At 49.6% G+C, this 15,753-nt stretch overlaps 1 protein-coding gene across 1 annotated transcript; it reads right to left on the reverse strand.

Annotated features, from left to right (window-relative positions):
• Window positions 1-8,213: 8,213 nt before the first annotated feature.
• LOC126995019 (fat-like cadherin-related tumor suppressor homolog) lies at window positions 8,214-11,536 on the reverse strand. Its single transcript, XM_050854326.1, is given in 2 exon segments — window positions 8,214-8,518; window positions 8,521-11,536. Coding segments are annotated over 2 exon segments (3,321 nt in total).
• Window positions 11,537-15,753: the final 4,217 nt, after the last annotated feature.

Genomic DNA, 15,753 nt, shown 5'->3' on the forward strand with positions numbered 1-15,753 from the left:
ATCCTTAAGCCCTTAGTCTCAAGCCCGTATCCTTTAGCCCGTAGTCTCAAGCCCGTAGTCTCAAGCCCGTATCCTTAAGCCCGTAGTCTCAAGCCCGTATCCTTAAGCCCGTAGTCTCAAGCCCGTATCCTCAAGCCCGTAGTCTCAAGCCCGTATCCTCAAGCCCGTAGTCTCAAGCCCGTATCCTCAAGCTTGTATTATCAAGCCCGTTTCCTCAAGCCCGTATTCTTAAACGTCTCGGCGCCTCCGTTCGCCTGTTTTAAAAGAAAACCTGATTAATCTTCTCTGTGGCCTTGGAAAATAATCGTAACTGGAGCCCGATATCTTTAAGAATACGGACCTTTGCCATTTCGGGGCTCACACACACACATTTGTTAAGGCTTTCGTAGAGGTTGTGTTAGTATTTCGAAGGGTAGTTTCTTCAGCCTGGTGATAGTAAGCCTAGCAATAGTAAGTAAGTAAGTAGCTTAGTAAGTACGACTCATATTCTCAAACATTTTGGGACTTACTTACACACCCACATTTGGTAAGTCTTTCGCAGCGGTTGTGTTTAGTTCCCTGGGTAGTTTCATGAGCCTAGTGATAGCAAAAGGTACATAAAATCAACTGGGAATGAAATAAAGACAAATAAAGCTTGTCAGCATATTGGAGCAAAAGTAAAAAGCTTATAAAATCAAAGAGGAGAGAAGTAAATAAAAATAAAGCTTGTGGTCAGCATATTGGAACAAAAGTAAAAGGTCCATAAAATCAACCGGGAAAGAAATAAAGAGAAATAAAGCTTGTCGTCAGCATATTGGAGTAAAAGTAAAAAGTTCATAAAATCAACTGGGAAGGAAGTAAAGAAATAAAGCTTCCCGTCAGCATATTGGAGTACAAGGAAAGACTCAGAAAAGTGTCTGGTGAGTTGCTTTCGTAAAGGTCGTATTAGTCAGAAACGCTTTTAATCAACCCTTTTTGGCACACACGGTGTATATATACATACGAGAAACTGCAACAACACAGTGAAAATATCCCGTAATGAACACCACTGAGTGCCGGGGATCGAACCCGAGCCTTCTGCGGGCAGCACACCAACTACGCCACCGATGTCCACAGTGCGGGGCTAGGGCGTCAGGTACAGGCCGCAGAAGTGACCTTTTAGCTCATCGGTGCCGTAGTTGGCATACTGCCCTGACTTCTACTCAGAAGGCTCGGGTTCGATCCCCGGCACTCAGTGGTGTTAATTACGGGACATTTCCACTGTGTTATTGCAGTTTCTCTAATGTGTATATATAGGTTGTATTAGTGTTGCCATGGGTATTACTAAGCCGCTACGATGTTTCTATAGCTTACTATCACTAGGCTCAAGAAACTGCCCTTCGAAACACTAACACAGCCTCTACGAAAGCCTCATCAACTGTGTGTGTGTGTGTGTGTGTGTGTGTGTGTGTGTGTGTGTGTGTGTGTGTGTGTGTGTGTGTGTGTGTGTGTGTGTGTGTGTGTGTGTGTGTGTGTGTGTGTGTGTGTGTTTGTGCGTGTGTGTGTGTGTGTGTGTGTGTGTGTGTGTGTGTGTGTGTGTGTGTGTGTGTACAACAAAGGAGGCAGCTCAAGGGCACACAAAAAGGAAACAATAACAAAAAAAAGCCCGCTACTCGCTGCTCCTAAAAAAGAATCAAAAGAGGTGGCCAAAAGAGAGGTCAATTTCGGGAGGAGAGGTGTCCTGATACCCTCCTCTTGAAAGAGTTCAAGTCGTAGGCAGGAGGAAATACAGATGAAGCAAGATTGTTCCAGAGTTTACCAGCGTGAGGGATGAAAGAGTGACGATGCTGGTTAACTCTTGCATAAGGGGTTTAAACAGTATAGGGATGAGCATGAGTAGAGAGTCGTGTGCAGCGGGGCCGCGGGAGGGGGGGAGGCATGCAGTTAGCAAGTTCAGAAGAGCAGTCAGTGTGTGTGTGTGTGTGTGTGTGTGTGTGTGTAAGCCCCGAAATGTTTAAGGTTCATATTCTTAAACGTATCGGGCTGCCATTACGATTATTTCCCAAGGCCACAGAGAAGATAACTCAATTTTTCTTTGGCGATTTTCCCGTTCAAGGGAGTTCTAATACTAAAAGAAAGAAGTAAAGAAATCAAGCTTGTCGTCAGCATATTGGAGCAGAAGTAAAAGGCCATAAAACAGAGCAGCGTGTATCCTCTGAAGGCAAGTAAGTGTCTGGTGGGTTGACGAGGCTCAGAGAAGCTTACGCCGCTGAGTGACTGCGATCCCTCGAGGCTACTGAGGCGCCTGTTCTTTTGTCTCTAAGGGGGGACTTGGAGGATGTTTTTTTCTGTACCTTTTACTTATACATATTGATAGTGATTTTCTTGGAGGTTATTGATGCGCCTGTTCTTTTGTTTCTAGGGGGACTTTGAGGATGTTTTTTTTCTGTACCTTTTTACTTATACTTATATAATGTTGATTTTCCTTTGAAGTTATTGATGCGCCTGTTCGTTTCTCTCTTTCTTACGGGGGACTTTGAGGACTCTTTTGTCTTTTTACGGGGGCACTTTATGGATTTTTGTGTTTATTACGGGAGTACTTTATGGATCTTTTTTTTTTTTTTAACGGGGTATTTTATAGATTTTTTTTGTCTTTTTCTAAAGAGGTACTTTATTTTTTTTAGTGGGTAATTTATTGATTTTTGTCTTTTTTACGGGGGTACTTTTCTGAATTTTGTCTTTTTTATATGGGGTACTTTATTGATTTTTCTGTCTTTTACAGGAGTACTTTATGGATTTTTCTGTCTTTTACGGGAGTACTTTATGGATTTTTCTGTCTTTTACGGGAGTACTTTATGGATTTTCTGTCTTTTACGGGGAGTACTTTATGGATTTTTCTGTCTTTTACGGAGTACTTTATGGAGTTTTCTGTCTTTTCTGGGGAACTTTATGGATTTTTTACGGGGAACTTAAGTTTTTTCACGGGGTACTTTATAGATTTTTTGTCTTTTTTTAAAGGGTACTTTAGTTCTTTTTAGTGGGTAATTTAATGATTTTGTCTTTTTTACAGAGGTACTTTCTAATTTTGTCTTTTTATAACTTTATTGATTTTTTGTCTTTTTACAGGGGTACTTTTGGTGCTATATATATATATATATATATATATATATATATATATATATATATATATATATATATATATATATATATATATATATATATATATATATATATATATATATATATATATATATATATATAAGCTTTGACATGATTTTCTGCACCTTTTTACTTGTACCTCAGTTATCTTTTTACATTTTTAATAATAACATACACGTTTACCTTACTACATTTTACCTTTTCATAGTACCATTCTTTTAAACAACAACAACCTCTTCTATTTACTATTTTACCAGCAGTTAGACTTCAATAACCACTATGCGAGTCTGAATAAACCCGTGAATTTGAAGCCATAATCGTCACGTATTCTAAGAAGCTTTCGGCTCTCCCAACAACTATTTCCCAAGGTCACAAAGAAGATTAGTCGGGTTCTCAGGAGTGTTTTTTAATGTTCACGGTGTAGATGCCTCGTGAAACTATTACTAGTCTCATAAAATTACGCATGGAAATACTAACACAACATCTTCTATGCAAGCCTTACCAAATGTGTGTGTGTGTGTGTGTGTGTGTGTGTGTGTGTGTGTGTGTGTGTGTGTGTGTGTGTGTGTGTGTGTGTGTGTGTGTGTGTGTGTGTGTGTGTGTGTGTGTGTTCTTGTTTCTGCGTCCACCTGATCTAGACTCAGCTGCGTGCATTCCTAGCTCCAAGCTCCCCAAAACCAGCGTCTTTTCGCAGCCTACCTCCTGGAGCGAGGCACATACTATGTACACAAGGACTCTAGGCCCCTTGCCGAACACACCAAACACTTTGATGGCTCCCCCGCCAGTGCATCGTGTTTCGAACAAGCGGCCGCGCAGCCCCGACAAGGGCGAGACGCTGCGGCTGGTGCTGGAGCCGCCGTCGGTGCCCGCCAGGAAGAGGCGGCTCGGCAGCCACCCGTGTCTTCACGTGGATGACCACAACCGTGTGCTGGGTTCGGTGAACGGCCACGCGTGCCTCGTCCAGCTGGACTCCGGGGCCCAGATCACCTTCCTCTTCCACACCATGGCCAAGAGGCTGGGGCTGATCACCGGCACGGAGCCCACCGAAAAGCAGGACATCGACCTCTGGATCGGCTCGCGGGTGCTGGACGTCATAGAGCTGAAGGCCGTCCCCATCAGTCTGGGGGGCGGCGTGGAGATGGTCGTCCCCGCCACTGTGTTCCCGGCGTGGCTGGAGGACATGTACGACGCAGACGAGGTCGTGCTGGACGCCCACCACTTGCGGCGCGGCCGCATGGTGCAGGTGTTTCGGCCTGACGGCAGCGACCTCTTCGTCTGCCGCCCGCAGCAGCTGCGGCGGAGGCCGAGGAAAACGGAGCGCTCCGTGGAGCCTGACGTCCTCTGGGTGCGGCGGGAGGGCGGCGCGGCGCGGGCCAGGCCCATGACGGTGCTGCTGGACACCGGCGCCCAAGGCTTCCACGTGTCTGAAAGACGCCGCAAGCTGCTCCTCGCGAGCAGGAAAGGCCGCAGGCCGCCCAAGCGCGTCGTGCTGGACTTGGGCGACGGCTGCCGCGTGAACGCCGCGCCGCTGGAGGAGGTGGCCTCCAACGACCATGACTTTGTCATGGGCGTCTCCCTCCTGTGCAAGTACGGCGCCGTGCTGGACCACGCCCGCCACACGCTCGCCTTCAAGACCGGCTCCCAGTGGCGGGAGGTCAGCACACAAGGCCCCCAGCAGGGGGTGGTCAGCACACAAAGGTTCCACTAAGCAGCTCGTCGGGAACAAGGTGGTGGAGGCGAGAACAGCGTGTGAGGATAACAGTTACATGGCACACTAAACACCAAGCCAGCACCTGGGTTCACAGGGAAGGGTGTGGGCAACATACCTCCAAGTAAAGGAGAGATTTATGTTCATGGACGGTGAGCTTAGGTGTGGTTAAGTTTACAGGGGCTGCCTTGAATTAGCCCCACCGGCCTTGCAGACTCCTTGTGTTCTTTTCTCTATCTCTCAATCTCTCTCCACCTACCTCTAATACTTTCAGGTGTACATTAAGAGAGTTTCCGGAGAGTAGGAGGCTGTGTCTGAGGGAACACTAATGTCTTTGGGGATTGACGCAACAAGTCCATATTTCTTTGAACATGTTGACTGACCACTAAATGCACAGCGGACAAGACTTTTCTTGTCAAGGTCCTTTGCTCTTTACCAACTCGGCGTGAATTAGCCACAAAGCAATTCCTCGTGAGTGAAGCAACGGCACGCAAGCTGTTTTTGTAATCTTTTCTCTTAATTTCCTCGATGATGCAACATTGCGGCGGAACTTAGAAGTCAAAGACTGCTCGTAAGAGGAGGGGAGTTGATGAGACGAATAGCCTTAGACTCCACTCTGTCCAAGAGAGCAAGAGAGCCGTGGCTGAGTCGACAGAGTGACGGCGCCGCGTTCAGGAGGACGCGAGTTCAATCCCCGCCCGGTGCCACCAAGCTGGGATTTTTCAGCCGCCGCCGAGTGGCTTAAAAAAGTACCCACATGATGTCCAGAAGACCACCTATCAACCCGGACTCTAGATTCTAGGATTAAAAATGAGCTCCGGGAGGGCAGCATGAGCCAATGCAAGATGGCGCAAATATAAACACTCGCCTGCGCCAGAACGGGCTGGGCCGACCATCAGGCCCCACCGGGAAGAAGCCTACCGGCGCAATAGGCCGCGACGTAAAAAAAAAAAAAAAGTCCCGGAGGGTTTAAGAACATGGGCTTTACTTATTTACTATCTTATTTACTAATTATTTACTATCTTTTTTACTGTCTATCACTAGTCGAATAAAACTACCCATTGAGACACTAACACAACCCCTACGAAAGCCTTATCAAATGTGGGAGTGTATGCTCTTAAACGTTTGAGAATGTGGTCCACAAGGTCATGAGACTCAGAGCAGGCTTGGGTTGGTGTGGCCGGGCAGAAGAAGCAGCCGACTTTAACGCCGGTGTGTCGGGGAGCAGGCGAGGCGGCGCTTAACGAACGAGAAAAATGTCACAAACTGGAACGAACCCAGACAGGGAACGACGGTAATAACACGGACAGCCTCCCCCTTGCTTGAACACACACACACACACACACACACACACACACACACACACACACATGGACCAATTGCCTGACTGACTGGTTGACTGACTGACTGAATGACTGGCTGACCGACCCACCGACAAACAGACAGACGGATACACACACACACACACACACACACACACACACACACACACACACACACACACACACACGGACTAACTGCCTGACTGACTGGTTGAGTGAGTGAGTGACTGACTGGCTGAATGACTGACTGACCGACCGATCGACAAACAGACGAATACACACACACACACACACACACACACACACACACACACACACACACACACACACACACACACACACACACACACATTGTTGTCGATTGTTACTGCGAAACTGAAGTAGCAACACTCATATGATTGCGTAATTTTATCTGTAACTAAAATATTCTGTGTCCTCGAATACTAAATGTTAGGTAGACAAGTTTTCTATCACACACAATAAATGCTGCCAAAACCTCGCTGTGAATCTATAACGGGAAAATCAACGCTATATTTCCTTTCATATTCTTCGTAATAGTATAAATTGTACGATTAAGTGTCACTGCTTCTTCTGTGTCCGTGGAAGGAGGCATTTCAACGACGGTTTCTTTAATGCTTTGTTTGTCTTCGCGCTCTGACGCTCCATTCTCTTTACTGTCTTCCCTTCCTTGGCGAGCAAAAAGCAATGGACTGACGGTTTTCTAGATGTTACTTTTGTCTTCGCGTTTAACATTTCTAACTGTCTTCCCTTCCTTGGCGAGCATAAAGCAATGCACTGACGGAAAGGATTTTACTGTTGTGTTTGTCTTCCCGTTCTCCTTTCCTCCCTGTCTTCCCTTCCTTAGCGTAATACACTGACGGTATCCTCAATGTCCTGTTTGTCTTCCCGTTCTCCTTTCCTCCCTGTCTTCCCTTCCTTGGCGTAATACACTGACGGTATCCTCAATGTCCTGTTTGTCTTCCCGTTCTCCTTTCCTCCCTGTCTTCCCTTCCTTGGCGTAATACACTGACGGTATCCTCAATGTCCTGTTTGTCTTCCCGTTCTCCTTTCCTCCCTGTCTTCCCTTCCTTAGCGTAATACACTGACGGTATCCTCAATGTCCTGTTTGTTTTCCCGTTCTTCTTTCTTCCCTTCCTTGGCCGCCTGAAAGTACCGCCCGCCGCCGTAACACTCGCGGCGGGGCTGGGTAAACACGGCCGTGATGAAGGTCGGTGCATACGGTGAGGTGCGGCGCCTTAACTTCAGACGTGCCAGACAGATACAGCGGCTGCACCTCCCTCGCTGCGGCCCTCCCCTCCCGACGCCGCTCCATCCCCTTCACTGTTGGCTGCCCCCCTTCTCTATCTATCGACTTATCTATTTATCTATGTGTATGTATCTGGGTTATCTACCTCTTTCTTGATTTTACATGTTACGTCTCTCCAAGTACGTCGCGTGGTTTCTCTGAGGCTCTAAACACCGTTCCATTAAGGCTAGTAATTGAATTTCTTCCTTTTACGAGAACGATTCTTTCATTCTTTTGGGGGAAAGCGACGCAAAGCCAAAGCGAAGCCAAAAGTCTCCATTTTATCCGAGGAAGATATTAACTTCCGCAAAATAAATACGCAAGATGTATGTAAAGAGTTTTGGTTCAGTTCGAGGATTTCAACCTTAGGGGCCGCGGAGCCTGGAAGATTTGGCCCCGGCCCGCATGAAAGGTCCATCATGGGGCCGCGCGGGCACGCCGGGGAGGCGGCAGCGTGACTACAGGCTTCTTAACGTGCCCCTTTCACTTATTACATACACTCTTATCTTTATCTAAGCATTCACTCATCATTCATATAAAACCCATAATGGAGTTATTTTCACCGCATGAATTGCAACTCTGCAAATAGCACAGGCTTGTCGGTGAGCCACAAAGGTTGGAATGTTTCTGACAGCTACCACAAGTCATGAAATGGGTACTCACCTTGCGTGTCGACGGAGAAGTACCCCTGGCCGTCCCCGCCGGTGATGGCGTACAGCAGCTGGTCAATGTCGGGGTCCCGGCCTCCAACGTGATGACCTCAGCGCCGGGGGCAGGTTCTCCTGACCCAGGCCCGCAGCACGCGCTGGGGGAACATCGGGAGACCCAAGTTTTCATCCACGTCGTGGACTTGGACGAAGAGGCTGGCGTCAGCGCTCAGGGCGGGATTGCCGCCGTCCTGGGCCCGGACCGTCACGTTGTAGGACTGCCGCGCCTCAAAGTCCAGCGGCTGGGCGAGGCGCACGACGCCGGTTTTCTCGTCGATGCGAAAAACATACTCGTGGCCGCTGACGAGGCTGTAGGTCAGCTGGCCGCCCATGCCTAGGTCCGGGTCGGTGGCCTGCAGGACGCCACCACCGCGCCCAGCGGCAGGTCCTCCGGGATGTCAACCCTGAGGCTGCGGGCGGCACCGAAGTCTGGCGGACAGTCGTTGATGTCCAGGACCGTCACCATGAGCCGGGACAGAGCAGACTGCGGGTGTTCGGGCGCGCCGTCCCACGCCCTCACCCGCAGGTCATACTCACTCCGCCGCTCACGGTCCAGGCCGCCCAGCATGTACACAATGCCAGTCGTTCTGTCAACCGTGAACTCGTCCACATCCGACACCAACTCGTACGTTATCTGGGCGTTCAGACCCTCGTCCGCGTCCTGGGCAGTGATCTGAGCCACGCTGGTGCCGTTCCGCGTGTTCTCGGGGAGGTGGAGGCTGTAGCTCACACGATTAAACTCAGGAGCGTTATCATTCACGTCGACCACTTTGACTGTGAGATTCCTTGACACACTCCTGTGCGGGACGCCGAGGTCATACACAGTAATGTTAAGGAAATACTCTGGCGTCCTCTCGCGATCAAGCTCAGCCACCACCTTCAAGACCCCTGTTTCAAAGCCTATCTTGAACACCGAGTCCGTGTCACCGCTGGAGCCGGCGTACACCACACGGCCGTTGTGGCCCCGGTCATGGTCCTTCGCCGCCACAGTCAGCAGCTCGGTGCCGATACTCGCATCCTCGCGGACCTTGACGATGCTGGGAAACTTTTCTAGGAGCTCTGGCGGGTGGGAGTTGAAGCCGTAGCGCAGCGGCAACAGGGCGTAGTGTTCCTCGGCGGCGTTGTTCTCCGCCGCGGCCGCTTCCACTTCCTCAGCCTTCGATCCTATATCCGTTTCGTGACACTCGACGTGGGAGTGTTGCTTGAGGGCGGCCTGGCCATCTTTGCGTTTGGTGATCACCGCGACCGTCACACTCGTCGGGTCAGACACGTGGGTACCGTCCGTGGCCGTCACATTGAGAACATACGTCTTATGTGGGTCACCGGGCATCACAACTTTCCTGAGGTCACACGTGAGAGCCAGCACACCCGACGAACTCTCAACGGACCAGCACTCTTCGTCCATGTCATTGTGTAGCCTGTAGCTGATGATGCTTCCGTTGTCAAGGTCCACAGCCGAGAGAGCAAGGACACTGGTGCCGACTGGGGCGTCCACGGAAACCCAACCTCTGCAGTCCACGCCGACGAACTGCGGCCGGTTGTCATTCACGTCACGAACCTTTACCTTCACTGTTGTCTCCGTCTCCCTCTTGAAAGGCGTGCCCCAGTCCGACGCACGAACTTTGATGGTGTAGATTCTTCGCTGGGCCTCAAAGTCCAGCACGGCGGAGGTTCGCACTGTCCCGTCGAAAGGGTCAATCACGAAGGGAACTTGGTCCAGATTGGCAATACTGTACGACAGGAAGCGGTTCTCTCCCGAGTCTGCATCTGTGGCGACCATGCGTGTGACGTAAGACCCCGTCGGCTCATTCTCGTCCAGCGTCACCTCCGTGTTGGGCGTGTTGAACTGAGGCGCGTTGTCGTTGGCGTCAAGAATTCGAATTATAACCTTGGCCGAGGACTGTTTCCTGAGGGCGTTGCTGGCCTGGTCCACCGCCGCCACCGTCAGGCTGTAGTAGGCCGTCAGCTCATGGTCCAGCCAGTCAGCCGTTGAAATTAGGCCTGCGCGAGGGTTTATAGAGAATTTTTCGTCATCATTCCCTGCCACGATCCTGAATAGCACTCTGCCGTTGATGCCCTGGTCCGTGTCCGAGGCGGCCACCCGCACGACGGGGGTTTGGGGCGGCGCCTCCTCGCTCACCGCCTCCTCGTACTGCTCCCGCGCAAACACGGGTGCGTGGTCGTTGACGTCGGCAATGTTGACTTGGACGCTGACTCTCGTCCTGCGCGAGGGAGTCCCACAGTCGACGGCCTGGATGGTTAGGTTGTAGCCTTCTGGCGCCAGCTCGCGGTCCAGCAGCTTGAGCACCGCGAGATTGTACTCCTTGTCGTGGACCTGTGTGACGCTGAAGAGCCTGTCGGGGTCCCCGGCCACGATGACCACCTGGTCCACGCGGCCACTAGCGCCCTCGTCCTCGTCGTCCACCTTGATGATGGCGTATATGTGGGTGTGGGCGTGCTCGACCACGTGGGGCAGATGCTGCACCGAGATTCTTGGCGCGTGGATGTTGACTTGGTACACCTGGACCTCCACTGTGGCTCGCGCCGCGGCGGAGGCCCGCGTGTTAGGTGGCTGCGGCCCGCGGTCCTGGGCGAGGACTGTTATCCTGTGTGGCCGCCCATAGGTGTGGGAGAGTGGGCGTGTTATGCTCAGGACGCCCTTGGTCGGGTGAACGGCGAACAGGTTTGACGTGTGGTCCTGCAGCAGGTAGTAGACCTGGCCGTTGATGCCGTCGTCGGCGTCGTGGGCCGTCACGGAGAGGAGCGGCGTGTGGAGCGCCGCGTCCTCGCCCACACTCACCTGGTACGACGTGGGAAAAAACAACGGTATGTTATCGTTCGTATCTAGCACCCGCACCGTCACGTTGGCCCTGGCCTTGAGGGGCGCACCGCGGCGGACGGCACTGCGGGCCTGCGCCTCCACCACTAAGTTGTACCGCTCCCGCCGCTCACGGTTCAGCACGTCCCGCAACCCTGTTTTTGTCCTCACGTGCAGCACCACGACGCCGCCAACCACCTCCGACTCGGCCGTGAAGAAGCCGTGCGTGTCCCCTTCAGCTATAGTGTACGTGACGTGGGTGGTGGGCGGCAGGTTCTCGAGGGACACGCCCATGAGCTCCTTCCCGGACACGTGCGTCCTGGGCAGCGAGTTCTCGTAGATGCTAACATTGTACCAGTCCCTCAGGAACCTGAGAGACTTCGGGCTGGCTGCCGCGGCGGCGCTCCAGCACAGCCACGGCAGCCCCAGCAGAAGCACCAGAAGGAAGAGACGCGGGGGTGGCCGCGGCCGCCGACTGAGAGGTGGCCTGTCCGGGGCGTGGCGTGCGGGAGGCGGCGGGGCCAGCAGCGTCCGCAGGCCCGCTCCCTGGGCCATCATGTCATCATGTCACGTGGGGGCGGGCATCACCTGCAACGAGACGACACAATGTTACACGTCCACACACACACACACACACACACACACACACACACACACACACACACACACACAGGTGTATGTATGGTTAGCATCAAATATTTAGATCATAAAAATATGCCTTCGAAAGAAGCCTTACACCTGAATTACCTGCCTAAAACACTTTCTAGGAAACACGCAACCAACAAACAGAGGAATTAAAAAAGAACCAGAGAAAAATGAAGATGAATCGAGAAAGAAATGAAACAAGAAAAGGCGACGGAAAAACTAGGAATAAAAAATATCATCTTGGAATCGTGTGTGTGTGGCGTGCATGCAATATGTCCTCGGTGACAGAGTTCCACTGGGCGACGCGAGGCCGGAGATGCATTGCCCAGGTGTTCCATCCCTCACTGCCGCCACGACAACACCTCGCCACCGCCCGCCGCGACGCTCGGGAATAAAGAAACGCTGTGAGCTCAAGGACTCCATTCACACCACCTTGCCTCGGCCCGTCAGGAAGGCGCGTGCGTGTGCATGTGTATGAGGGTGAGAGACAGACAGACAAATATTCAGACAAACAGATGAGCTGAGAAACAGACACAGACAATTTAGGCGTTTTACAAGGAAGGAAGGAATGACGATTATAAAAACTACCGATTCAAAATTCAAAAGAGGTCAAGTATGCATTGAAACAGGATAAAAAATTACCGTAGTTATCATCAAACTGGAATGGAACATGGCAGCAAAGAACAGTGTAGAGAGAGATAGAAACATTATAATCGTGAACTTATTAATAATGACTCACTCCCTTCACCTCTTCTCTGTCAGTCACGGTCTACAGTCTCCCAAAAGGATGAAAAACACATCAGTTATAATTACAGTCAGACTAGACGATTAAATACAGTAAAGAAGAAAGCAAAGTGAAGAAGAAAAACAGCATACTCCATACGAGACCCATTTCCCGAGACCTACACTCATGGGCAGCTCGACAGTCCAACACAATCACTGTAAGCTCCCAAACCAAACCATATTCACCACAATGCTCCGTTACTTCTACGCAATACTAGATACCAATAAAATTTTCCTGTGTAGTTTCCTAAAATTCCCTCTTTTTTATATCACCGCCAAACACTATGGAGATACAAGTAATTTTTTTTTGTCCTGTTGTATGTTTGGTTGGTGAGCTTACAAACTTGCTGTATTGGACTGTAAAACTGGCCCTCAGGCATTCACGGTCCAGAGTCCCCCGAAGCTTTTCCTCAAAGCCAAACAGCAGCAGCAGCGCCACGACTTTTGTTACGGCGGGAAAGACAAATAGGAAAGGAGTTTAGAGAGTTGAGAGAGGAACATTCAGACTAGTCACCGCATAGGGTTGTTATATATCAGATATTTTTCAGGTAAACAAACAGATTACCACTTTATAATGTTTGCCCGTGTGTGTGTGTGTGTGTGTGTGTGTGTGTGTGTGTGAGAGAGAGAGAGAGAGAGAGAGAGAGAGAGAGAGAGAGAGAGAGAGAGAGAGAGAGAGAGAGAGAGAGAGAGAGAGAGAGAGAGAGAGAGAGAGAGAGAGAGAGAGAGAGAGAGAGAGAGAGAGAGAAAGTTAAGCCACTACGAAAATCTATTAACACACACACACACACACACACACACACACACACACACACACACACACTCAGGCCTTAATACCTCAAGCAATCAAAGTCGAGCGCAAAAAATGGATGGCGATTAAGAGACAATCCAAACGCCATCAACTCTGCCAGCAAGCCACCGCTGAAAGGGAACTGCGGACCGCCGATAACACGAGAGGGGCGACACAAACACACACAGGGATGCACAGTGCTTAAGGAGACTACAAGCGGCCAGACAGACGGACGGCTCACATTACAGCCAGACAGACGGACGGCTCACATTACAGCTCCTGAGTACACACGATACTACACACGACTATAAGGAGACTACGAGGGCCAGAAAGACGGACGGCTAACACATTACAGCTCCTGAGAGTACACACACGATACTACACACGACTATAAGGAGACTACGAGGGGCCAGACAGACGGACGGTTCACACATTACAGCTCCTGAGAGTACACACACGATACTACACACGACTATAAGGAGACTACGAGGGGCCAGACAGACGGACGGCTCACACATTACAGCTCCTGAGAGTACACACACGATACTACACACGACTATAAGGAGACTACGAGGGGCCAGACAGATGGACAGCCTACGCATGGCAGCGCCTGGGAGTGGGTTATTCAGCAACTTTTCTCCGCATCCATAAACATATCGTCAGCCTCATAAAATAATCGCCTAAGTCATTTTTCAGCGATTTCCAGGTTTCTGTCTACATAAATTTTCCAGCATGTGACGCCCATTTTTGTATAGTTGCCTTCGACATTCAGGGTTTGAGTGTCCTAGAATTGGCCTCTTCATTTCTGCCTAAACCTTAACCCAAATGAGATAATGACAGTTCTTTTCTGATTTCCTGTAAAGTATAAAATAATGACTTAGGCGATCTGTTTATGAAGGTGACGATATATAACCTCCTTTCAAAGCTTTTAGTGATGTTTCCCTCAACTACTTATCAGTTCAGTTTGTTTCAGTTTGTCATACTCTAAGGATTAATTCTGCGCTCCTGTTGCTGAAGCTTCAAGAACTAAGATCCAAAACGCAATTTGCGCAGTTTCTTGCGGTAATACAGTGATTTATGCGTCGAAGGTCAGGATACTTACGTGGTCCGACTGCTAACGCTTCAAAAATATGACCTGAGACTCTATTTGCTCAGTTTCTTGCAACAATACAGTGATTTCTGGGTCGAAGGTCAGGATAACTTATGTACTCCGATTGTTAACGCTTCAAAAATATGACCTGAGACTCTATTTGCTCAGTTTCTTGCAACAATACAGTGATTTCTGCGTCGAAGGTCAGGATAACTTATGTACTCCGATTGCTAAAGCTTCTAGCAACACAACCCAAGACTCTATTACCGCAGTTTCCGGCGGTCATGCAGTGATTTCTGGGTCGAATTTCAGGATAACGTCGATGTTCCTGTTGTTAACGATTCTAGAAATACAAGTCTCCATTGAAGTTATTTCTGGGTCAAAGGTCTGAATAAATGCGCTTCGGTTACTAACGCTGTGAGAGTTACAAGCCAAGCCTCCCTTTATCCAGATAGCATCGTGGAGGTAATTTGAAGGTCCTCAGATCTATACAGCATAATCGAGGTGGCAGATACGAGTACAATTTGAAGTTAACTACTGCGCTTTGGTTACTAACGCTGCGAGAATTACAACATAAGCTTCCCTTCATCTAGCTAGCAATATAGGGGTAACCTGGAGGCCCCTCAGATCTGAGCAGCACAAACGAGGTGAGGTTTAACTAGTGGCAGATGCATTTTACATCTTTGCTCTAACTGCTAACGCTTCCAGAACTTCAACCCAAGCCTCCCTACATCCAGATAGCAACGTGGAGGTAACCTGGAGGCCCTTAGATCAGAACACGATAATCTAAGTGGGACGTGACCAGTGACAGATGCAATTTAAGGATAATTTCTGCGCTCTGCTTCCTTTCGCTTCAAAATATAAGACCCAAGACTCATTTTGAACGGTTTCTAGCGGTAATACATTGATTTCTGGGTCGAATGTCAGGATAACTTATGGACCGACTGCTAACGCTTCAAAATGTGACCAAAGACTCTATTTCCTCAGGGTTTTTTTTGTGTGGTAATACAGCGATTTTTGATTCGAATGTCGGGATAACGTCTATGTTCTCTTGTTAACGATTCTAAAACAACAACCCAAGCCTCCCTTCATCCAGAAAGCAACGTGTAGGTAACGTGTAGGCTCTCAGATCTCTGCCAGAAGGGTCATTTGTATTGTCTCCCGTGAGCGCAGGGAACGAATGCAAACCTAATTATGTTCCTCCGGTAAGTTTGCATTTAATATCCCCGGCAGGCAGGCAGCCAGGACGCTGATTAATTTACATGTTAACGCCTGACTCCTGCCATTCACCCTTGATCTGCAGCCATTGATGAGTGACCTTAATGACAGGCTGAAGGCCGCAGCGAAGAGGAAGAAGAAGAAGAAGAAGAGGCAGAAGAAGCACAAGAAGAAGAAGAAGAGCAAGAGGAGGAAGAAAAAGAAGAGGAAGAAAAAGAGGAAGATGATGAAGAAGAGAAGGAAGGAAAA

The sequence above is a fragment of the Eriocheir sinensis genome, unplaced genomic scaffold, assembly GCF_024679095.1.
Source record: "Eriocheir sinensis breed Jianghai 21 unplaced genomic scaffold, ASM2467909v1 Scaffold956, whole genome shotgun sequence".
Taxonomy (NCBI): domain Eukaryota; kingdom Metazoa; phylum Arthropoda; class Malacostraca; order Decapoda; family Varunidae; genus Eriocheir; species Eriocheir sinensis.